The sequence below is a fragment of the Pezoporus occidentalis genome, unplaced genomic scaffold (assembly GCF_034315485.1).
Source record: "Pezoporus occidentalis ecotype Australia unplaced genomic scaffold, CSIRO_AGI_Poc_V1 ctg4, whole genome shotgun sequence".
Lineage (NCBI taxonomy): Eukaryota > Metazoa > Chordata > Aves > Psittaciformes > Psittacidae > Pezoporus > Pezoporus occidentalis.
Window position 1 is genome coordinate 25,145,038 of NW_026915724.1, and position 25,499 is coordinate 25,170,536.

The 25,499-nt window shown below is 36.2% G+C and overlaps 1 protein-coding gene across 2 annotated transcripts in view; it reads left to right on the forward strand.

Annotated features, from left to right (window-relative positions):
• The window catches only part of LOC134171096 (cadherin-7), an 80,859-nt gene that overhangs the window by 30,487 nt on the left and 24,873 nt on the right, over positions 1 to 25,499 (forward strand). For both annotated transcript variants that reach the window (XM_062633083.1, XM_062633082.1), the window contains 4 exons: positions 9,432 to 9,726; positions 17,150 to 17,269; positions 19,420 to 19,587; positions 20,973 to 21,160. In XM_062633083.1, the coding sequence (XP_062489067.1) occupies positions 9,432 to 9,726; positions 17,150 to 17,269; positions 19,420 to 19,587; positions 20,973 to 21,160 (771 nt within the window). The remainder of the gene's footprint in view (positions 1 to 9,431; positions 9,727 to 17,149; positions 17,270 to 19,419; positions 19,588 to 20,972; positions 21,161 to 25,499) is intronic.

The window sequence follows — 25,499 nt, forward strand, 5'->3', positions numbered from 1 at the left end:
CACTCTGGTGGTATTTTCAAATTATTTAATTGCTTTAGGCTTTTTATTAAATGAGCATTTAGTAATTGTTTTTTTTTTTAATAAAAAAAAATCTATTTGGGTAAAAACAGAAGCAGTTTTTATATGCTAAGTCAGATAGCAAATCCACTTAGTTTGTCAGTGATGAATCTTTGTTACTGAAATACTCACAGTGAGTACTCCAAGGAATAGGTACTTATAGACTGAGAGCGGTTGGGAAAAAGCAAAAAACCCCAAAGCTGAATGTTGAACAGGTCTGTAAGGTTTCCAATGTGCATATTGTTTACAGACACTGTAGTCTGTTTCTCCATTCTAAATTTAAGCAAGATAATTTCTGAAAAGCTTGAAGTGTGTGTGAGGGGAAAGCAGGTCTTTTTTCCATTTGTACTCTGAACATGTTACGTTGCCTGCAGGCTCTTGGTGGTGCTACAATACAGTATTGCTATCCCCCCACTCCCAATAAATATTATGCAATTAGCACATGATGATGCACAGCATACAGATGGCTTTTACCTCCCAAAACTGCCAAACTGTCTTTTTAAGAGTGTGAATGACAAACAGTCATTTTGGAGAGTGACATGTCATGATGATGGTGCTTTAAAACCCCTCAAGAATACTCAGATGGCTACATATGCCCACTCAGCTCCATCTACAGCAGCAGTTGCTTCTGAGCTCTTCCTGTAGCTGCACAAATCTTAATAGGCTGGCTGCACAATTCCCTGTCGCCACAGGGCATTTTATGTGCTTATTATAACTGGGGGGAAGAAAGCACAGATTTGTGATTACAGCATCTGCAGACAGAGGAAAAGAAGAGGGAAGATAAGGAAAAGTATGTGTGTGTGCACACATATGCACATGCATGTAAACATACATACACTTTAACGTACACATACATTGTAAACATATAATCACAATCACTATGCCATTATAGAAAGGGCTAAGTTATACAAGTGTATAGAGAGTGAGAACACTATAGACACAACTGAGTGTTTTTAAGAGAAAAAATGTCATAAACATGTGACATGGTTGTTCTAATCATATCTAATTTTCAGTATTTCCTCTTAATTATTCAACTTGCTAGACTTTAGATGACAGTATCTCTTATTCCTAGAGGAACCATTCATCTGAACTTTGTCTTCCACTTGGGAGCCTTGAGGGCTTACTTAGATAATCACTGGAATGTTATGAAGTGTAAGTTTTAGAGATTTGGTACATCTATTTTGAATTTTGTTTGAACAATAACTGTCAAGGAACTGAGGAAGTTTCACTGTTCTCTTGACCATTTAACCCCCCTTTTTCAACAGGTTAGCAAAATTAAACATTCACTTCACTTTATCTGGCTGAGGTGATAAGGTTATTATCCTCCTGGAGCACTGATCAGTCACTTGAGAGTATAAGATCTATATATTTTTTCACTAAACTCTTCCACTAACATTTCTGAACATTTTATTGAGGAAACAACACAGAGGAAAGAGAGGCTAGTAAAGCCTAACTGGTTATTCAAAGTTTGATCATGGAAAAGAGTGTATTTGAGTAAATTAATTCTTACTATTTTAATTTCTTTGGCACAGAAACATACAGCCTGTAACAGCAAAAAAAGTAAAGAAGCTACTTTAAAATGGGAAATGGGAAGTTTTGTTTTAAAATTATACTTAGTTCATTCAGAGCAAGCTGACCCTTACGTTATTCTCCTTGCCCATTGGTCATGGTTTATGTTTGCTCTGCAGTTCCAGCACTTTAAAATGAATGGTAATTTGATTTATACCTTCTTTTTTTTTCTTTTTTTTTCCTTTTTTTTTTTTCTTTCTTCTCTAGAGTAGGTTTTTCTGTAGACTTGGAATAGTATTAATATATACTGTCAGTAAAATTACAGCTGACCAGATTCAGGTTATCGGCGTTTTTAATTACCATTACACTAACCAGAGCATGAAAGGAAGATGCTTGCAAAGTTATACAGCTTTACTCCCAAATACTGTTCTTGCCCGACACTGATTAGTCACTGACGATCAGCTCCACTTACTACTTCAACATTTTCTTTCATTTGTACTTTTTGATTTTCCTTCCTGTTTCCTTCCATTTTAGCTTGCCATTTCTCCTTTGGCCTGTCTTCACTGGTTTTCCTCGTGCCCTATCTCCTGTGTTTCCTCTCTTCCCTCTTTATCCATCTTATTTATTTTCTCTCTTATGCTTTCTCAATCATGCATATGCATAAATAGCTTGATCATAGATGGAGCTTTGTTCTCATTGGCTTTAGGTACATGTTAATATGAAGACCTTGGAGGTCAAAATACACCAAATGACATACAATTTATCTGCAGAAGGGCTATTAAGGACAAGTTGTGGGATGACACAGCTGGTAATCCCAAAGGGATGTGGCCTTGTTTCACCTTGAACGTGAAATGTGCTCATGTGATAAGTAATCTTTCATTACCTCAGTGCCTTTATGATGATCCTGGATAGATTTATTGATTTCCAGTCATTTGTAGTGCTCTAGCATTACCCATAGAAAGACAATAGAGGAGTCACAGAGACAGTCTGAGTTCAGGCAGCCTCTAAGGACAGAGCTGGATGCGAAGAGATCTCAGGAATGTCTGGGACCTCATTTGTCTCAGCAACTCTTAGATCTTTGGTCAGCTCTGTGCGCTCTAGACAGAATTTTGTCAGTTTTAGATCAAGACAGTGAAGAAATCTTGTCTAGGCTGACTGGGTTTTGGACAAACCTGTCAGCAGCTGCTCGTGTTAGATGAATATAATATGGTTATAACTGTGGTCTACAGCATGGGACCTTGTACTCCCACGTGACTATCTCTGCACTTGCTTGACAAGGAGAAAGTCTGGAGGCAATAAAACAGTGCATGAAATTGCTAGTATGTCAAAGTGGCAAATTGTGCCACTGTAGCATAGTTGTTGTCTGTGCTGGTTCCCTACTATACTGAAAACATTGCCAAGACAAGGAAACTCTGGCAGCATTACAAGCTTATTCCTTCTTTTGAAACTCTAATTAGAAATGTTAGGGGTTTGTTTATAGTCCTTTATATTGACTTGATCTCTTGTCCTCAGTATTATCTGTTATCCTGAGAGAACAGAACAGAGACAAGTATATTTCTTTCTGAGATCAGGCTTATCCTATGGTTTTACATAAATTAATAAAACCAAAAGGAAACAAGCACCCTCCAGGAACTTCTTTGTCACTATCTTAATGTTTCTTGGGGAAAAAAAAAAAAAAAAAAAGACTTTTATAAGAAATTCATTCATTACCTGCTGAATAACACTTTCACTAGAGCCTGGGTGTGAAGTCAATTTTATGAATCATGAGCCTCTGCTTACATCAATAAAATGCTGGGAAATCTTTCCCATGTGACTTCTCTAATGATACTAAAAAAGAAATTAAAAAAGTGTCTTAAGCTGTTGATATTGAAATATGGTTACAGTTTAAAAGAGTGAGAATTTCATAGCTCTCCCTGAAAACAATTGTATTAGTAACTAATCGTTCATGATGCCCTTAAATAAAACATGGCAAATATGTGGCGTGTGTGTGCCCACTGGATTTTATTTAAATTTTAACTCCATTGTCTGCAATGAATTTTAAATATTAGATATTATTTGATTGAAATTGTTCCAAATCAGCAACATTGAACACTTAGTTATCCTGATAGTGAACAAATATAATCTTATATTTTCAAAAGAAAAAACATACAAATATCTAGATCTTTATGAGTAACCACAATTCAAAACACCTACTAGCAGTATAATATGAGGGGAAAAGGGAATTCAAAGCATTCTAGATGCAACCACAGTAAATGCTGAATCCAAGAACTGAAGTTTTAAGAATCTGACTGTTGTGATGAACAAGCTTTAATAGAAATAGCCAAAGTATTTTTTTTCAAATCACCTGTTTTCTTTCATCTTCTGTTATTACATATTTAATATGTATACACCTGACAAGTTCCCTTTTCAAGTCTTCCCAGAAAGCAGGGAGGGGAAGGCATGTTTTATATGAAGACAAGAGTGTCTTCATCCCGCAATCAATTCTAAATTATGGTTATAAATGGACAAGACAATTGCTCTTGGCTTGGTATTCTTTCCTTCTTTTGTCCTTTCTTGTTTCCTAGTCCTTCCATGCTTTTAGTGAGAAGGAAGAAATAAAGCTACAGTTGCATCAGTTCTGTATCACCAAGAACTATGGATGCCTTCACAAGCATGAGGAGGAGGCAGTTTTCATTTCTCTCCTCCCTTTCCAGTTATTTTCACAGCAGGAAAGGAAAGGGTGCAGGCAAGGTAACTCCTCCTTGAGAAAACTTTTCAGGTGTTCTGCATGTAAGTGCACATTTCTTATGGTCTGAGGGAGCTATGGAGCTAGGTTGTATTGAAGCATCTCATGTTTGCTCTTTTTGTCAGCATTACCTCTGTGATCCTGCTGGTGCTGAAAACCCAGCAGCTCCTCATGTTCTTCCCATGCTTTTATTCTTCACCTGGAATCTGTAAACTTGGCAATGAAACATTAGCCATCCTGCCACAGGTAGGAAAAACTGCAAAGTTAGATCTCTGGGGAAGAAAAAAAATTGGGAAGAGAGGCATATGGATATTACACCTGCTTTAAAGGAGCCTGAATTGAAAAACTTTTCATTCAGACCTCAGACATATTGGTGGTGACCAGATATACTGGATTATCTCTACTTCCTGTTAAAAACAAATGTCCTTTGCTTATTGAAGGTACTGCATTAACATACTTTAATGGCAAGTGATGGAAAATGGCATCATTTTTGGTTGTACCTACAAACAGACAAAATCCCAAACCTACTGATTACCGGGGATCTTGAAAAAAACACAATAATCATCATCCTAAGGATCCACATAAATGTAAATGCATTAGTGACCCTATACTGGGTTATATTGTTGCAGGGCCAAAAAATATAAGTGAGGGCAACATTCAATTCATTAAGGGACTTAGTGTAGTAGTGCCTTTGCTACTGAGTTAAACTGACTGCTTTCTTCTCTCACACTATCTAAGCAAGGGTTTTCTAAAACTGAGAAGCATTTAGGACATTTAGAGGGAGGGATTTTATTTATAATGTTTATTACATACTTATTCCGAAAGAAAATTTTTCTGGGATGTTCTAGAATGGAATCACATGAGATCTACCCATTGAATCCTTGAATCTTCCATGCCTTTTGAAACAAGGATTTGAAACTGCCTCTGTGTTGATCCTCTTTACTTTGAAAGTCACAGTCCCTATGTGCAGCTACAGGCTGAGCTGCAGTTCTCTTCCTCCTACTTGAATGTCCCTGTAGAAAGTGAGAGGGGTGATAGACAAGATAGTAGATGACACTGCCGAAGATTCATTCTGGAGCCTTCCTGTAAACTTCTGAGGACCAAATATATAATTCTAAATAATTGTTGCAAAATTAATCACACAAACAAATAAAAATTCCAGGTCTCTTTCTTAAATACGCTTCTACAAAAAAGAACCACCCCCTAAAAAAACAAACAAACAAAAAAACCAAACAAACAACAAACCATCAATTAAAAAAACAAACAAACAGTCAAAGTATATTCTACAGCCAACATTATAAGAAATGTATTACTTCTCTTTTCCTAGGATGTTAAACTAAATATCTGGAAGTACAGGTAGTTTGAAGCCATATTTGGTAGTAGCAGAGGTGTAAACACGATACAGGACTGCTGCATTCAAAAATTTTGTTCTTAGTTGCAAATCACTGATGCTTCTGTATTAATGACTTTGAAGACTGCTGTTTGGAAGGATTATGTTGGGTTGAACCAGGATAGAGGTGATTTGAAAAATGCACCAAACATACATCTGGATTCTGCCAGCCTAATTTATTTTTGCATTGTTCTCCTGTATTGTACTTTCAAGATAACTAAGATTGACACTAAAATGCACATAAAAATGCTGGAAAAAAGTCTTTAGAGTGCTTTACACAGAATTGATTATACTGTAGTGCCAAAGATAAACTAAATCTTGAGCTATATCACCTTTCTTATGTTAAGTGGGTAGAGAATTGAGCTTTACTAACTTGATCATGGGCCAGCATTGCTTTTTAAAGGCTTAGTAGTATGACGTTTTAATGAAAGATACAAAGAAGTTTGCTCTCCCAGAGCCTCAGCCTTGGAGTAACAAAGGTCATTGCTAGTCACTTTATTAATCTGTGCAGTAGCAGTTTTCTACCAAGGCATGGTTCCAAAAAGAGGCTTCTGTTCAGCGTTTCACTTCAGGTCACCAGCCACTGTAGTGTAATCCATGAGGAGATTTATGGAGCTCAAAGTGGGACTCCTTAAAAAACAATGTGTTATCAGCAAGCGAGTTAGCTAGGGGGAAATGCTGATGCTACAGAATTTCTTCTTTCTCTTGGACATGAAAGACTTACTCAGTGCAACTTTGAGGATTTACACTCCTGGCCTCTCCCTTGAAGGTCTCTTTTGCTTCAAAAGACTGCTAAAAAGTTATTCAGGATAGGGCTGGATCTACATATAAGGTGAAAGGGAGTTTGTGCACCCCTGCAGTGCAAGACCCAGGTGTGAGTGCTACACTCTAGTGTGCTGATGGGCTTGCCTTCACCTCCATGAGACAGCACTTTGTTCTCAGAAAGTTGAGACATGGAATCCCTTCCTTCCTCTGCCTGAGGAGATCTACTTGTACATCTCTAACCTTGAGAAAACTGCTGTTCCTGTTAAACTGCTGCGTATGCTGGTCTCTTCTGCTTTTCTCTCATCCAGCACATCCTTAACTATGCCACAAAAAGAGGAATAACTTTTGCAGGGAGAATGGAAGAGTCTCAGCCACCACAGAAAGACCAGTACTCTGTTAGAATATGAGATATGGAGAAAACTATATCACTATATATATCACTTCAAGAAGACAAAGGCATTGTATCTTTGTATACCATAACTACAGTTCCTGGGTAATGTGATGCTTAACATTTCAGTCTAGATTGCAGGATTCTGGCTATATAGGGCAACCCGTAAATGCCTATGTAGCTCAGAGGAGACTTATGCACCCTGAAATAGGTCTAAGAAAAAGAAAAGAGGAAAAAAAAAGTAAACCAAAACCAAACACAAGCCAGGCAGAATCTTAATTGCACAGGCCACTGCTCCTTTGTAGGGAAGGTGAGTACGCCGAGTCAAGTCTGAAAAAGCAGAAAGAGCCCTTAAAATCAGATTTGTGAGATGATCAGAGGTATGGTTTATTGAATAAACCTGAGCCAGTAGGGCTGAGGAGTAGGCAGTGCTGCTGATCTTGAAAGAGCCTGGATGTGAGATACATTTTACCTTTATCTGCCCACAGTGTCAGCATTGACTATTCTCCACTATACTGAGAAGCAGGACTTTAAATGTTTGGGGAGCTCCATCAAAGAAATCTTAGGCTTATTTAGATATCTCAGGAGTTAGATATCAGCAGAATGAGGATAAGTTATATTTTGAAATCACGTAGTTAATCTGGTTTAGACACCCTAGCTGTGTTTTCTGAACCAGTACAAACCTCAGACTCCATTTCTGTCTTAAAAGAGAGAGTGTACTCTAATTGCGTAAATATGAGATATCCAAACACTATAAGGAAATAATGTGAAAAAAATAAGCATCTTTTTATCCAGCTGAAAAATTCAAAACTGATCATGAATACTTCCCCACTGAAATAAGAAAAGCTTTTGCAGCTGTGCTAAGTTATGCCTGAGATAGCAATTTTCTGCATGCATTCTGGAAGCGATTACTATCTCAGTGATACCCCCAGCTGAGAGAAAAAAAAAAAAAAAAAGGTTAGTGGAGGAAGTGATGATGATGATGACAGTAGTGTTACCTCCAAACTCGACATGATGTTGACTTAGCATAGGTACAAAATAGGTAAAAGACATAACCCAAACATCTTTAACATTGCCCTTAGCTATTTACAAGTAGTAATCCACTTTTTAAGTAGTGAGCATGTACTTTGAAATTTACTGATGTTCTTTTCACTTATAATCATATTAAATATTCATGTGTGTATTACTTCCACATGAGATATCATCTTATGATATCCAAATCAATTGCTTTGTTGACAGGAGTTTGAACAGTACATGAGAACTGTTGGAGTCTGTTCTGCAACAGGAAGTTGGGACTCAGTAGACATAAAAGAGCTACAAAACCTCTGAAATCTTGCTCTGTAAATAACTTATGTGATGAGGAAGAAATTTTATTTCGGTAAACCTGTCTTGCAGTTCCAATGGAAGATACATTTTAACCTACTGAGCTGCATTTGTTCTCTGCCTGCTACAGTAGTTTCAGGGAAACTACACCTAACTTTCAATGCTGTGTAGTTCAGGTGGTGCCAGGACACTTGGTCTTTCTTACACTCTGCATTTTTCTGGAATTAGATAATGGAAAACAAGATATGGAAGTGAACTTACTGGCCCATCAGATAGTAGCAAGCAATCTATCAACCAATCCATTTTAATTCATTTGGTATGTTTTATAGCTCTACACACCAAACACTGAGGAAATCATAGAATCATAGAATAGTTAGGGTTGGAAAGGACCTTAAGGTCATCTAGTTCCACGCCCCCTGCCGTGGGCAGGGACACCTCACATTAAACCATATCACCCAAAGCCTCATCCAACCTCATCTTGAATACTGCCAGGGATGGAGCATTCACAACCTCCCTGGGCAACCCATTCTAGTGGCTCACCACTCTAACAGTAAAGAACTTCCTCCTTGTATCCAATCTAAACTTCCCCTATTTAAGTTTTAACCCGTTACCCCTTGTCCTATCACTACAGTCCCAGCATCCCTATAGGCCCCCTTCAGATACTGGAAGGCTGCTATGAGGTCTCCACACAGCCTTCTCTTCTCCAGGCTAAACAGCCCCAACTTTCTCAGCCTGTCTTCATATGGGAGTTGCTCCAGCCCCCTGATCATCCTTGTGTCCCTCCTCTGGACTTGTTCCAACACTTCCATGTCCTTTTTATTTTCAGTATGTCGTTTCCCATACATGCACAGCAGCAAACACACACTGACATTAAGTTTATAGCAATATTCATTTAAAGACTCACCCTTCAGTAGAATAATAATCTGAAACCATAAATGTAGGTAAATTCAGGTAGGAATAAAATCACAATTATAATTATGTGCATAGATAAGTGTATATGTGTGTGTGTGGCTATGTAAAACTCTGGTATGAGAATATTAGATGCATTTGAAAATGAGTTTGTTTGCAGAAAGAATGACATTATCTTTCTCAGAAGAGCAAGCTGACAGATTCTAATGGTCCCTTACATGCTGTCCATGATAAACATTCAGCTTATCTTTCCAAGAACAATAAAATTTCATGTATTGCTGCTTGACTTAAGAAATATTTTTACATATCTCCATGCCACTGACTCTCTTGTAAGTTAATCTCATCTCTCATCAATTTTTCACCAGCTTCACTCTGATGTTGATAAAGGAGATGGTTCCATCAAATACATCTTGTCAGGTGAAGGGGCAAGTTCCATTTTCATTATTGATGAGAACACGGGCGATATTCATGCTACAAAGAGGCTGGATCGAGAAGAGCAGGCCTACTATACTCTCCGAGCACAAGCACTAGACAGGCTTACTAATAAACCTGTGGAACCAGAATCTGAGTTCGTCATTAAGATTCAGGACATAAATGACAATGAGCCAAAATTTCTGGATGGCCCTTACACTGCTGGAGTTCCTGAGATGTCTCCTGTGGGTAAGTGCAAAATACACTGTTGGTACTGTGGGAAATGTTCCTATTGCCTTTTTAAAAATTTCATTTTCATTGTATCACACTAACCTAATTAATTCTCTATGAGGCACCTGCAACAGTTAGATATTTCAAGGCTTAACTGGAAATAACATGGTAGATTAAGTATTTACCTTTCAAAAATGTTGTAAAACTCAAATAGCTATGTAGGGATTCAGATAAGCATTTTATGATATTTTTCTCATTCTAGTGTCCAGAGGCTTTCTTTTATAATTCTCTTTAACAATAATAAGTTTCATACCTATGCTATGGTATTCAGAGGTGATAATATATTATTTTGTTCAGATAAAGTCTGTTTTCAACAAACTCTTCAAATTGCTGCTACTGCATAATTTTTTGGTAAGTGTTGCATTTATCAGTAACAGTTTACTATATGTTTTTTCTAATACTGAAATTCAGCTCTCTGGGAAATACATGCAAGCAACGAGGACTGGGGTACTGCATGAGATATTTTCAAATTGCCAGTGAAATCAGAGAAGAATGTCTTTCAGACTCCGTCAGAAGAACTGCTAATTTTTCCTGAGTTTGAATTAAGGAAGAGTTTAAGCATCAAATCCACTATCTCCTCATTTAAAAGAGAACAAATGTTCATCAGTTGTCAGGTGCTGATTCAGAGTAGATAGGTGTTTGGCCTGGAGAGATTTTGGTAAATTTTACTTTAAATTATAAATGCAAGCATGAAGATAAAAAAGCACAACTTAATCTACTTCAGTGGAAACTGTTGCACAGGAAGTGTCACTGCAGCTTAAGAGGGTCATGCGTTTATTGAAAGTGTAATTCTTCTTGACTAATTTTGAACCATATCAAAATATGCACTCTTACAGTAAGACTGCCCATATATAATTTGCTCATTTCTAGATATTACTTCATGTGTTTTTGGACATTAAACAATGCCTCTATATTAGATCTAGAGAGGCAAAGATAATATCCCCTCCCTAAGTGCCTTGCAGCAATCATTAGTCAACATTGCTTTTGCATTTGAAATTTAGTTTAGGAGCCAATAGGAGATAAGTAAAACACTGCTAATGAGTTTTCTCTTTATTTATTTTCCTAAGTAGTGACCATAGATACTATTTCTCATTTGAAACTTTTTCATTGTTACTCAAACAGTATGTGGATGGCTAAAATGGTAATAATAGTTTTGGAAAGAAAAAGGGACACCACAGCTTTTGAGGAGTGACAGGGAGGAGATGAAGTCATGATACATGAATAAGATCTTTTTTACTGCTGCACTTTGGAAAAAATAGATATAACCAGATAGTCTAAGACTGCAAAACCTAGATATTCAGTGCTTCAAAAATATGTTCTGTACAAAATATATGTATTTTTTTAATCTATGGTTTATTTTTAGAATTAGATCATTTAAGTGAGCTGAAGCATGCAGCAGTGATTAGATTTTTGCTTCCTTGTCTTGTGTCCTGAAAGCAATATCTCTAGATTTCCCTTTTGCATGAGGTACCTCTGCTTTGTCCTGTACTGGCATATTGACATATGGAAACTACTACAGAGATAAGAGGTTTACCTATACACACATGTAGGTGTGTGTACGTAGTACATACCTCTACCCCTCACCCATGCTCCATTTGTTCAAAAAATATATTGGAAATCAGTCTGTGGAGAGTGCATAGTGTACAGTGGAGAACATAAGGACTATTTTTCAAAATGAGCTGCTTTTGCATATTTTGTTGGATCTCTACCACATTAATGAGTGAAAGAAATTCTCTCCCATATGGACCATACACCACCAAAAATATATTCAACATAGGTGCAATACTATGCAAAATTTTTAACTGAGACTTGTGTACTCTCTTTAATTTGTGTCAAGTTAGGGTGGTTTCATTTTCATGAATTTCCTGAAACTGTACATTTTACATATCAACATGGTTAGTATCACACAACTGCCACATACTGCATTATTACTGTATTAAGGTTTACCATGAAATGCATGTGTGATACTTGTCTAGTTACATCTATTCACTGTTCATGCATATAACCCATTTTTAATTCATCACCTACAACATTAATGAAATATTAAGGAGAAACCAAGTACCTCCTATTTTGTTTAAAATTATATCCATGACAAGGATTTTTAATTGGATATTAAACAATATCACAGGATTATAAATCCAAATTAACTATAAAGCTAGGAGAACTATAACCTTTAACCTAGAGGGTAACTATGAGAGTATACTGGTTCTGTATTTTATTTGACAAATATTTTAGGACATTATCTAAGGCTAATTGAAGTCGATCTTTTCTGTTATTTGAAATTACTTTGGCTCAGGTTCAAACTATATATGGGTCAGGCCCAATTATATTGATTATCCTGAACAGGGTAAATACCTTGATGGCTTGTAAATTCATTCATAGCAAAAACCTCAAAGATATGGCTTATCTGAAAATCATGTGGGTTTTTTGTTGTTTTGTTGTTTGTTTTTTGTCTCTTAAAAAGTCTAGCAGTGTTATATTTCAAACAAAAATATTTAAAATTATAGCTTAAAGAGTATTAATAGTGTTCTTGTGAAGTTGAGACAAAAATAGCTGATGTGAGATACTGATCTGTTTAGCTTATAGTCAAGGGAACTGGGAACAAAAATTCCAGTACCCAACATAATTTTGGTTTTGTTTAAACTTCTCTACTCTTCAGACATATCAACTGCTTTGCAAAAATATCTTTCTTGCCACATTTATTATTTCTGATAGAGATGGACAAAAATATTTTTTATTTTTATACCAAACTGGGAAGGTGAAATCTTGTTATCATGTTTAAATATTTGGTACAAGTGGGCAGTGTGTTTAGAGACACTGAATGAAGGGAGAGTGTCTCCAGATACAAGCCCCCTCTGCTTCACCTTATCTGACCTTGCTGCTGGGCTGGAACCAGTCTTGGGCTTTGCTCCCAAGTGAAGGTTACCTAATGAGGCTGTGGGAGGACAGGGAGGTAGTGAAAACAATAGGATTTGCCCCCAGGTGCTGTCTCTTCTTCACACTCCTGGAGGGGAAAGGCTGTAGAGGTATTGCTGCATCAGGTCTGGGTGAGGGCCAGTGTCAGAAGAAATACGAGAGCCAGGCTGGGCTGTTGCATGTAAGAATTCAGCAGGTATTATGGATAATTTGATAGTAAAAATGTTTAATATTTATAGTAGCAACTGATGTGATGCAGAAATGTGATGCCAGCATGGAATGGTCTTGTGTATTATGCATATTATGCATCATTAATTGACATCAGCCAATGCTTTTAATAACTGTTTTTAAAGGTCTGCTTTTAAGAACTGCTTTTAAAGGTCTATTTTTCAGTTGTTAATGTGTCTACAATTGACTTGATAAGGGTTTGCCCAGTTTCAAAAATAAACATTTGTTAAGTTCTTCTAGTTTTAGAAACCAGTTTTGCCTTAAATGATTTCATCAATGTTAAAAACAGAGTCACATAAGCATTCTTTGGGCAAAGTAATTTTAAAAGTTTTCAAAATATCACACAAGGGACTCGCGAGGTTTTTAGAAAAAGCTCTGTGCAGAGGCTTCTAAAAGAATAAACTCAAGAGATTTTGAGGACCTTAACCTCAAAATAAACTTTAGCAACCAGTTTATCTTACCCTAACACAAAAAAAGGATGGTGTCTTCAACTTGTTGTAAACACTGCTGAATTTAGACTTGGGTAAATTGAAGCACAAATACTGTTCTAAATTCACAGTCCTCTCTGCAAAAATTCCTCCCTTCTATTTGCCCTCATATCAGAACTTAAAGAGGTCAAGTTCTCAGATTGCTGCTATTTTGTGATATCCACTACTATCTAGTAAAGTTTAGATTAAAAATCTAAAAATGATAGCTTAAATATCCTGGAGGGAAAACAAAAACAAAGCAAAAATGGAAAACCAAAGCCCTCCTTCCCAAAACCAGAAATCTGTACCAGCTATACAAAATCCAGTGTGTTATTAGTTAGTATTGGTAAAGAAATATTCTGAACACCCTTTGGATAAGCAACACTGATTTTCCTCAGTATTTGCTGCAATTGCTGAAAAAGTTCATGTAGTTGTTATGTGTAGAATTCTTTTTAATTAACTGATATTCCAGTTTGTTATAAAGACATAATTGTAGAGAAAAATAATTGCAAAGGAATTATTATCTGAGAGGGAAAGATGTTTTCAGCAAATAGCCCCTATTTTTTTTTTTCAATCCATATCAGGTACACAAACTAAGAAATAATTAAAGTCTTAATTGTGAAGCTACAGGTTATAACAAGTCATTAATGAAAGTCTGGGGTAGGGATAGTGTCCTCTTTACACCTGCAGTCTAGGGCTCTGAACAGCATTGCCATGAACAAGATTTACTGGGACACTCATTTAGTTGGATGAAGTGAAGGTGTGGTGCTATTTGTTGGCTGTCTCAACAGCCCTAAAAAAAAACAGCCCTTTTTTGCCAAAAGGCCTAATCTTGGACATATGTGTGGCAGCTGACCACCTGCATTATGAGGTAGGGCAAAATGTTCAGGAATAGAAAGACTTAATTTCAGTGCAGGAGCGCAAACTCTCCCTTTGTAGTTGGAACTACGATGCAATTACCCATTTTTCCTCAATCTTTATATTTCTTGACTATCCACGACTATCTCTACAGCACATGTGTTTATGTGTTTGGTTTTTTTTTAAAAGAAAATAAACATATGAATTTGACATCCATCCATTGCAAAAAAAATATAGGACACCTCTGAATTGCAATAAACTTGAAGGAATACCTGCTCTTCAAGAGAAATATGCTTTCTCTGGGAAATTCTCTGGAAATCTTCACATACTGATCTTTCCATGCATGATATTTCCTTGGAACTGATTTCCCATATGTAGGACTTATCACATAGTTAGCATACCTTATGTTAGCTTGCATATTCTTTTTAAAAAATATATTGTGCAAAAATCTCCCTCTAGACACAGGACTTCTGGAAGCTTAATTTTTTTTTTTTATGCAACTGGCAAAGAAACAATGACAATAGCAGATGTTTTAAAAGATTTTTCTCACATGATTAGCACAAAGGGACAAGAAAATTATCCTTGCTTTCAGTTGCTGATTATGCTGAAGCGGGATGAGTGCAGAAAGTTTTGGTGTTAGAATTTCTACCTTAAAAAAAAAAACCACCACCTTTTCTAAAGGATCTATGTGCTTTAGGAGAGAGCCAATTAGATTCAGATACTGACTTTATTCATCTCACAGAATGTAGAGGGTTTGTTTGCTACATCAATAGATTTTTACAACAAACAAGCACTTCTAAGCTTGCAGGATTTCCAAAATGCCTCTGTTGAGGTTGCTGAATCTGTAATTTCTTTGATCTTGTATTGGTCTGGAGTCCTTGACAGCGGCAAGAGCAAGGAGCAAAGACGTAACAGTGTGTGAGGTTTATAAGCACTTTTGCCAATATTTGCAGACATTGTAAGCTTCATTGGCAGGGCTTAGGGACTTTGTAAATGTGGTAAGCCTGGCTTACACAAAGAACACAGGATGTCAAATAATCATTATGATACCCTTGTACTCAAAAGCTGGAGAGACTCTGGCAAGTTTAAAATAGGTCCCTGTATGAAATTACATTATAGAGTGATCTGTAAAATCAGTTTGACATAATGAATCAAAGTTCTTAGTTACTGGTGAACAGAAAATTGATGTATTTGAAGTCCCATAACTGATAAATGACTTGATGGATTAACCACCAATTTTCTTTTTAAACTAACTTTCCATCTACCTAATAGTTGCATGTGAAATTTCAGATTGAGAATAACCTTTTCTCTGTCCGAAAATATTAGACAGTCCACAAGAGAGAAAAATTGCATTAAAATAGATTTGCAATCATAATACTTTTTCATGGATACTTCAGGAAGAGACATCAGGAATGTGAGTTAGCTAGGCCATAGCTTAAGTGAATAAGGTTACCTTATGAATGATCACTTCTGGTCAGAATTCCTTCAAGCAGATCCCATCTTTAGTAATCTGTACCATTTTATGGGGGTCTGTACTCAGTCCTCTCCAAACCTTCAGCCTGGTCCCAGGACTCATTTGTGATCCTCTACTTAACTGAGACTTGTAAAGCTGAAGAAAATGGACAGAGGACATACTAGATTAGACAAAGAATTTCAGAACTTTGTTGCACCCATTTCCTGAAAAAGTCCAAATAAAACTGACCAGAATACAATTTCTGTTATGTTTACCCTGGACACCTGCTGTTGCAGTATGTTCTTAAAGAGTGATTTCTAGGTTCTCTGGTCTCATTCTCGCATGTCAAAAATGTGTTCATCCTGAAAATGAACACTCTACATTTAAATGAGCACTTAACAAATGCTTTTCTCTAATCTTTTGTCTAAATCCAGTTTATGAAGGGTCTGATCCTGTGCTGAAGACCTTTTCTGGGTGTTTGCCAAATTGCTACAATATTAATTTGCAACCTAGCCTCCAAATGGGTTCCTGGGCTGTTGAATGGAAGGTCTCAATGTTCCAGACAATCTGCCTGTGAGAAAAAATAGCTCTTTCTGGCTGCCAGAGGCTGATGGCCATGGCCAAGGCCTCCCAAGTGTTTTATCATGTTCTCAGCATACGTCATAGAAGCTGTTGTAAAAACAAAACAAATAGGAACTGGGATTGAAAGTATAACGAATAGGATCTAGATACAGAATGAGATCTTCACAGAATATATCCTTCTTGATAGCCAGTTAGACATTTCACTTTCTTACACCTGTCAACATAGAGACATTTCTTGCTCAAGAAATGTTTATGCAGCAGATTAACTGAATTGATACTGAAGTATTGCGGATTACTGAAGAAAATAGGTACTTTTAAAGGGAATTTGGAGACATCTCTCACCACTTTTTCTCTGAGCTGACACAAAAACTCTTCAGCCACTTTTTCAAAAAAGGATAAATTTATAGGTTACAATTAATTATATGTATGTACAACTCCCAAAATATATAAACATATATGTATGTATATTTGAATTTCTTAACTACTCATTGCAGTTTTAGCATGCAGACTTCTCTTCAAAAGTAAGCTATTACTGTATTTCATACTTAAGCATACTTCAGGCATCACCATCATTTAAAGAATGCTGTTCATATGTCCTCTACCAACCAAAGACAGAGATAGAGAGGGGGAGCTACTGTGTGAGATGTTTGTTATTGCTGTGAGCCAGAGGCAGCGAATGACAGAATGCTTCTACAGCTGGTACTACTGGTTTACAAAGAGGACCTTATATTATAAGCTGAATCAGCATGGAAATTATGAATAATTGTGAAAACACCACCTCATACTGTTTCTGATATATATTGACACAGCATGTTGAACAAGTATAGTTCATATTTTTGGATCTTTTATGCACAATAGTCCCTTAAACATTTTGCAGGTACCTCTGTGGTTCAAGTGACGGCCACTGATGCAGATGATCCTACTTATGGCAATAGTGCTAGAGTGGTTTACAGCATATTGCAAGGACAACCTTACTTTTCTGTGGAGCCAAAAACAGGTAAATTTCCATAAGCTGTCTGCAATAATGCTGGGTGTGGGGGGACAAGGATTGGGAGGAAGTGCATTAAAACTTGCTAGGAATTTACTAATGTGGTCTTGTGGATAATTGAATAGATTTATACTTTTGTTGCTGTTTTCACCTTTTTCTAGAATAAATTATGAAATTGACACATCTGAGCTATGTGATGAGCAGACATTGCTGGAATGGGAGCTTTTCTCATCTTGTCAATCTGCTAGCTCCATGTTCTGCCACTTGTTGCTTGTCTTTCTGATCAATAAAAATTTCAAGATGCTATGAACAAGTTTTTTTGCAGATGTTTGTTTTAGAAATACCTAAATGTCACATAGTCAGATTTCCTTAAGTATAGATTTATCTCTCCATTCTACTTTTAAACTGAAGCTTTGTTGTGGGAAATACTTTTTTTTCTTTATTAGTTTGAAAAAGAAATCATGAAACTTTCTCTCTTTATCTGATATAATATTTTGATGCCACTTTCAAAGCATATTGCTGGTGTGAGATTTTTTTCCTATTTTTAGTGAAATTTTAGGAATATTTTAAGCCACAACAAAATACAACCTTTACTCTTCTGACAGTTTAATAGCCATTACCCATTCTACTGTATCATTCCACAGAATAGAAAAATAGGTTCTCACTCTGCTCAGTGGAGTTTGGTGCCTGAGCCTTCACTTACACCATTATGGAGAAGATTTATACTTTTTATTTCAGAGAAAGACAAGCTGATCAAAAGAGAAACAAACTATTTACCCTATTTATCATAACCTGTGATATGAATCAGACCTGAATCCCAATGCTACGATGAAAAGGCAAAGCTATTTAACATTTGAACTTGCAGATATAAGTAATATAGTTATCTTCATATTGCAACAGCTCCACAATGATATGATAGTTTCTTCTAAGTTAAAATCTTTAATGGTTGAGACTGAAATGTTTGCACACATTTTCATTTTGATGTGATACTCAGATTACCTGTGTGCATGATAATTAGCTTCCAAATCATTGGTTAACACTGCCTGGCAATTTAACTATGATAGAAAAGCCAGCAGACCAGAAAAAGTGGTGTAGAAACAATAACAATATAAAATTGTATATTAATTGCATTTTAGCATTGCCTGTAAAATTGGTGAAATAGTGCCAAACAGCCTGTTTGTGAAAAAAACTTTTAAACGCAGAGATGATTAATGGCAAGTCCTGCATTCGTAAGGGAAGAAAGAAATAAAATTCTAACTAAACATTCAGCAGCTATCAGATGAAGAGATATGTGTCCCAATGCACTTCTCTTTTATTTAGTTTGTTTATATTTCCTTTGCTGCTGACACTAAGTGCTGGTGGAGTAAACGGTTGCCTCTCTGGAAATCAAAGTTAGTGGCTATACTATGTACTGAGCATGAAATATTCATAAAGTCATCACATTTGAGAAGGCATATTTATTTTCTGATATATATATCAACAGAACTGAAAGGATAGAACGCAGAGCTTTTGTCTTGCTTTCATTTCAGATCAATTAACTACAAATTGTTTGCAGATCATCAAATGGACAAACAAAAGCTATTTCAGACATTACAGTATTTTGATTAATAAATAATAAAAAGATCTTAATTATACTAATGCTTTAGCAATGCATATTTTTAGAACAAATATATGCTCCCAGTAAAATGAGATAATTACATGTGGAGTGTGGTATGATATCAAAATTATTAAGAGTTTATGTGGTGAATTCATTATTCAAGAGATTGTGAAATAAATTTTGACCTTGTAATCTTAAAAATGAATACAGAATATTCTTTTCCCTAGCTCTAAAAAAGTGTGAAATCAAACACAAAAGATGGCATCTTCCAGGGAAGGGGATGTTACCCAAATTATTGCGAATTTTATAGTTCAGGGAGAAGATATTTAGAAAGCAAAGTCATATATGGCATTACACAAATAAAGTTGTACTAAATAAAAACTGGGGGGTTTTGGTGACTAAAAATAAGTTCAGCTCCTAGTAAAAAACTGAAATATTAATGTTGAAATGAAATCAATGCAACTCTTGTTGCAATCATTGCTCTGCAGCTACCTTTTAAAGGCAAACCCAGCTTTCACAGTAACATATTTGCTTGTTCAACTACTGCCATGTCTTACTGCAGGCGTTATCAAGACTGCCCTTCCAAATATGGATAGAGAAGCCAAGGACCAATACCTACTAGTTATTCAAGCAAAGGACATGGTTGGGCAAAATGGTGGATTATCAGGGACTACATCTGTAACTGTCACTCTGACTGATGTTAACGACAACCCACCTCGCTTTCCAAGACGTAGGTTGCTTTGTAAAAATATGACTTGTAATATTATTTGTAAACGTTATTTTCTTTACATCATGCTAGTTCTAAAAAAAAGAGTTCTCAGCTTCCATGTGCAAGTACTTTGTGGATCACTGACAGCAAGAAATATTATTATTATTGTTGTTATTATTATTATTATTATCATTATCATTATCATTATCATTATCATCATTACTGCTACTACACTGGAAGAATCTTTTTTCCTTACCTACTGCATTTCAGATCATTTAAAATGAAATGATGTACAGCAGGTATATTTATTAGTGTATTTTACTTCCTCTCTACAAATAAAGACAAAAGAAGGATACACCTCAATAGATATGTAGCTCTTAACACTTAGACCTCAGAATGCATAATTCTTAACTTGGCTCTTAATTCTTCATGTTCCTTTGGCATTTTAATAGGATTTACCATTAGGGTGTTTCCCAAGATGTTAATTGCAGAAGAGCCAGAAAGTTATCTTCCTTCCATTTACTCTCTTTGACCAGGGTAATTCTCATCCTAAACAAAGAAACAAGCATGGTTATATGTTCAAAACCAAAGAGCTCAGTTTATTAAGATCATTGGGGTGCTTTCTTCTTAAATAAAAAAAGGTCTTGCTAAGTAGAATTAAAATAATGTGAATAATATATTCATGTCCTCCCCAGCCTCACCTCCATTGATATAAAAAAATAGATCTGTATGTAACAGATTATTTCAAGCCACAAACTGATGGAAATAGTAGACTAACTGAAATTATTTTTGAAGGTGAGGGTGTTATTGGCTACAGATTGCACTCATATACCCTTCTGATAGCATATATATAATTTTCTACTTAAATGAAAAGCTGTAATTATCAAGAATGCAGGTGATGTACTTACTGTTAAAGAAATTGATATATAACTATTTCTGGTCACATTCATATTGCAAACTGCCTAATCAAGATGCACAGCTATGAACTAATAAGAGTTTCTGCTGTTATTATTTTACTTACTTGCTTTGTTTCCCCTTTTATGGAAAGAAAGTAAAACATTTTCTGCGTTGGAACTCTGTAGCAGGCATTCACCTCATGATTTGCACTTACTTAAGTTTTGAATTATGTTTCTGTAACTTTGCCTTGTACTTTTCTCATCATAGGAAGAAATTCTGGCCATAGTAATTAGAGTCCATCATAAGGAAAACCTAGCAAAAAAAAAGAGCAATTCTATTTTAAACTGAAGAATATATTCTGGTAGTACAAGTAAATATTTAAGTGTTTTAAAAGAAGGTAAATTTTAACAAGGCTTTTTTTTGGTGTTTTGAGGTTTTCTTTAATTTTTTAGCCTATAGTCACAGAATGCTCTAAATTCATTAATTTTTTTTTTTTTTTTATTCCACAGGATCATATCAGTATAATGTCCCAGAGTCTTTGCCAGTGGCTTCTGTGGTGGCCAGAATAAAAGCTGCAGATGCAGATGTGGGACCTAATGCTGAAATGGAGTATAAGATTGTGGATGGTGATGGCTTGGGAGTATTTAGAATTTCTGTTGACAAAGACACTCAGGAGGGAATCATAACAATTCAGAAGGTAAGTCTGATTTTCCTCACGGATTTGATCTATATTTGTATAATATAAGAGCAGGCAATAAGAGTACAAGCCTTTCTTTCTAAAAGCCTTATCTGCTGTAAAAGTTTTCATTGGCATATTTCATCTGCATTTCTGTGAGTTTGTGATTTTTGAGCTTTTTAATGATTTACACTGAAAATTATTGTGTGTCTTTTTGTCAATAGCTGTATTTCTTTCTTGTTTGTTTGTTTGTTTTTTTAAAGCTCCTGCACAAACAAGTTAGGATGGGAAACAAAATTTTTGTCTCATTTGTTCTGGTAACAAAGAGAAAATGTGAAAATATATCTTACAGTAAAATATGCAAGCTCCAAATGCAAAATAGAACCCAAACATAATTAAAACAAACAAAAAAATATATTTCTTTCATTGATACAGTTCTATTCAGAAGGCACATATTGCTAATGTTAAAATTACATATTGAATCATAGAATAGTTAGGGTTGGAAAGGACCTTAAGATCATCTACTTCCAACCCCCCTGCCACAGGCAGGAACACCTCACACTAAAACATGCCACCCAGTTTTGTCCAACCTGGCCTTGAGCACTGCCAGGGATGGAGCATTCACAACCTCCCTGGGCAACCCATTCCAGTGCCTCACCACCCTAACAGGAAAGAATTTCCTCCTTATATCCAATCTAAACTTCCCCTGTTTAAGTTTTAACCCATTACCTCTTGTTCTATCAGTACAGTCCCTAATAAACAATCCATCCCCAGCATCCTTATACCCCCCCCCCCCTCTCAGATACTGGAAGGCTGCTATGAGGTCTCCATGCAGCCTTCTCTTCTCCAGGCTGAACAGACCCAACTTCCTCAGCCTGTCTTCATACGGGAGGTGCTCCAGTCCCCTGATCATCCTCGTGGCCCTCCTCTGGACTTGTTCTGACAGTTCCATGTCTTTTTATGTTAAGGTCACCAGAACTGCACACAATACACCACGTGAAAGCAGAGTAGAGGGGTAGGATCACCTCCTTTGATGTGTTGGTCACTCTCCTTTTGATGCAGCCCAGGATATGGTTGGCTCTCTGGGCTGCAAGCGCACACTGAAGCCGGCTCATGTTCATTTTCTCATCGACCAACACCCCCAAGTCCTTCTCCTCAGGGCTGCTCTGAATCTCTTCTCTGCCCAACCTGTAGCTGTGCCTAGGATTGCTCCAACCCAGGTGTAGGACCTTACTGTTGCCATGGTTAAACTTCATAAGGATGGCATCAGCCCACCTTACAAGCATGTCAAGGTCCCTCTGGATGACATTCCTTCCCTCCAGGTTATCAAGAGAACCACAGGGCTTGGTGTCATCGGCAAACTTGCTGAGGATGCACTCAATCCATGCAGAGTTGGGCAATGGTTATCCCTGCATGATGATATGTGCTTGTTAGTAAATAATCAGGGAAATAATTAGATCTGTAGCCTCGAATCTGTCTAAACATTTTACTATCCGGCATATGATGTTCTCTACACCTCTGACTGCAGTTAACACCCTCCTTTTCATGACCCTGAAATCAGCTGAAGTATTGAGAAACAGCTCAGACTTGAAATGTATGCCCAAATTTTGTAATTCCTGTGTATATATATGTTCAGGTGACATGTCTGAGTACACATTAAGCAGTAAAATTCCAAAGCAAAACCTTCTGAAAGTGCACACTTTGGTTCTGAAAGCAGATGCATGCTTTAACTTTGCACACTTTTGCTGCAGCCGTACATAGAAATGAACATGCTAGGCTTGAACATCGCTGCCAGTACTCTGAGAAGATGAAGGCACTGCTCCATTCAGTTTTGTGCTGGATGTTGTGGAGAAAGTGTATCACTTGGTTATTGTAGTCCTACACAGAAACTAAGGATTTTACGTACTGTTTTTAGAAAGATAACCATTTTGAGATAACTTGAAAAGCTGGCTTCCTCACTAGAAACTAAGATATTCCTTTTTTTTTTAACACGTAAGGCGCATCGAGTAAAAAAAGAAAAATTCTGTAAAAAAATTTTAGAGAAGTGATATGTAAGTATTCAATGAGCAAAGCAGGACTTTTGTATGTTCCAGGTACATGGAATATGAAAGAAAATGCTAGGGATCAGCAAAAATTGCAAATAAATTATTTATCTATATAAATTCAGGGAAACAAACTTTTGTAAAAATAGAGAGATACAAAGAATCTTGATACTAGAAAATTATTGTGGGTTTGGGTATTTCCCAGGATTACTTATGTATAATAGACTTGAGTAATTCATATATTGTTTTGAAAGGTGGGAAATCAGTGAATGAGATATGGGTGTGTTTAATTTTTTATTTGGCTTGGGTTTTTTTCTGCGCACATTTGAACACATTTATTCTCTGCACCCAATGACACAGAGATTTCAAAACATCAAAAGTCAGCAGAAAAAAATAATGGATTTACTCTAACAGTGATTTTCATCAAAATACAGAGTGTATTCTTCCCTTATGTGTATCTCTTCTGCATTGCTAAATCCAGATATGTCTTTGGTTTATATGGTTTATTCAGGTTGGATTTTTCACTGAACGTTTTGAGAACAGTGCTATTTTTCAAATAGTAGTAGTAGTTCTCATCGTTTTATAGCCCTGGAAGGACTGAGGATTACATGTGCCCAAATATGCCTAGCAACCAATGTTAGTATATGCTAGCTATTAGACTAAGCCTCAGTTCAAGGTAACATTTTGACAATAGTACTCATAATAACTCTCTTGACAATACAGTATCAGATAAGGAATACTTTCTCTGTGTTTTCATCCACCTGCCTGGTCTTTATCCCTCCAAAGAGAAAACAGTAGGATTGTACTACGTTATGCCCACAACTAAGGATCGTGTATGTCCCATTATACAATATTTGCTGCTATGTGTTTTCTCACACTCGTGACAACTTATTTGCTTTTGTGCTGGTTAAGATATTTGAATAAAAGTTTAATTAGATGTGAAATTCATGTATTCCAGCAAGTTTCTTAAGTAGCCCACTACCCCCCCCCCCCCATATTTTTCAAAATTTTCTTTGGACAAGGACTAAATTTTGTTTACGAATTTATGGCTTAAATAATAACAGGAGGTTAAATCTGGGTAGAACTGTTTTTTTTGTGAGATCAATGAAGCTAGAATTTAATCATATGAAGGGAGCTAGTAAAACTCAGTATTTAACTGTTTACTTGGTTATTTGCACTAAAACATAAAGTCTACCATCTTCATCAATACCTTAGCTAAATTCAAATGCAAAAAAAATTTGTCCAACATGTATCTAGGATGGTATATAAAACTGCTTAAGTTGTTTTTAGGATGCCGTGCTCTGTTTCCAACCTGCAAAAGAGATGAAAAATGCTAAAAGACAATCTTTTCCAGCAACTGATATAAGCAAGTGAATGGGATCCATAAGTGCAGTTCAGAGCAGTATTTTCATCTTACAGGATGGGTGGGTCAGTGGTGGGAAAATGGGTGAGGATCTTTTCCTGTAACCTGCTATGTTCACACAATTTGTTGCCTAGTAGTTTAAGTCACTGTGAAAACCTTCCTTTTTTTTTTCTTTTCCAACTTTCTCTCTTAGTTAGTAATAATAATAGTAATAATACTATGTAAGAGAGAAGTTCTCGCTTGTCAAGTGAAATAGAAAAAAAGCTCTTCCTTTATTTTTATCCTCTACAGAGCAGTCTAGAGATACCACCTACTCAAACTTTGTGCTAGAGTTCTGATGTTGCAAATAGAGTTAGAGTTTGGCTATTCTCCACCCTATAGTCACACTCTCTGTAGTGAATTCCTAAGTAAAGCTAAATTAGATATGTAAGTTACTTTTAAGCAGGATTTAGGAAAACAACCATCTTAGGTGATCTTTCCAGAAAAAAAAGAAAAAGAATATTTTGTACTTTTGAAAAGGAATTGGGTATTTATATTTCTTAGAAGTATTTGAAAGTTTTATCCTGATTCACACTGTGACTCAGTTCTCCATCTGTAGAGTAGGATCAATTCCTTCCTGTGGTTTCATTTGTAAAGTACATTCTGATATCAATGCTCTGTTAGTACGGGCTCCCACAATTTGCATAGGTACACTTCACAGTGGTGAGAGTTTTTGGAAGAAAAATGTAATTTTTCTGAATATATTAAAGTTTTTAAAAATGTGTTGGATTTGTCTTTGTGGTGTCAGCCTTCAAACTGTAGAAATGTTTGTGGAAACGAATGTTGGTTCAGTTATTTAATACAACAAATTCTGAAGTGTCTATGCAAACCTAAGTTTGTGCAATTTCAAAGTGAACTCATGTGGACTGTTCACGGAAACCTAATTGTAATAAACATGAATGAAATCCTGGCTTCA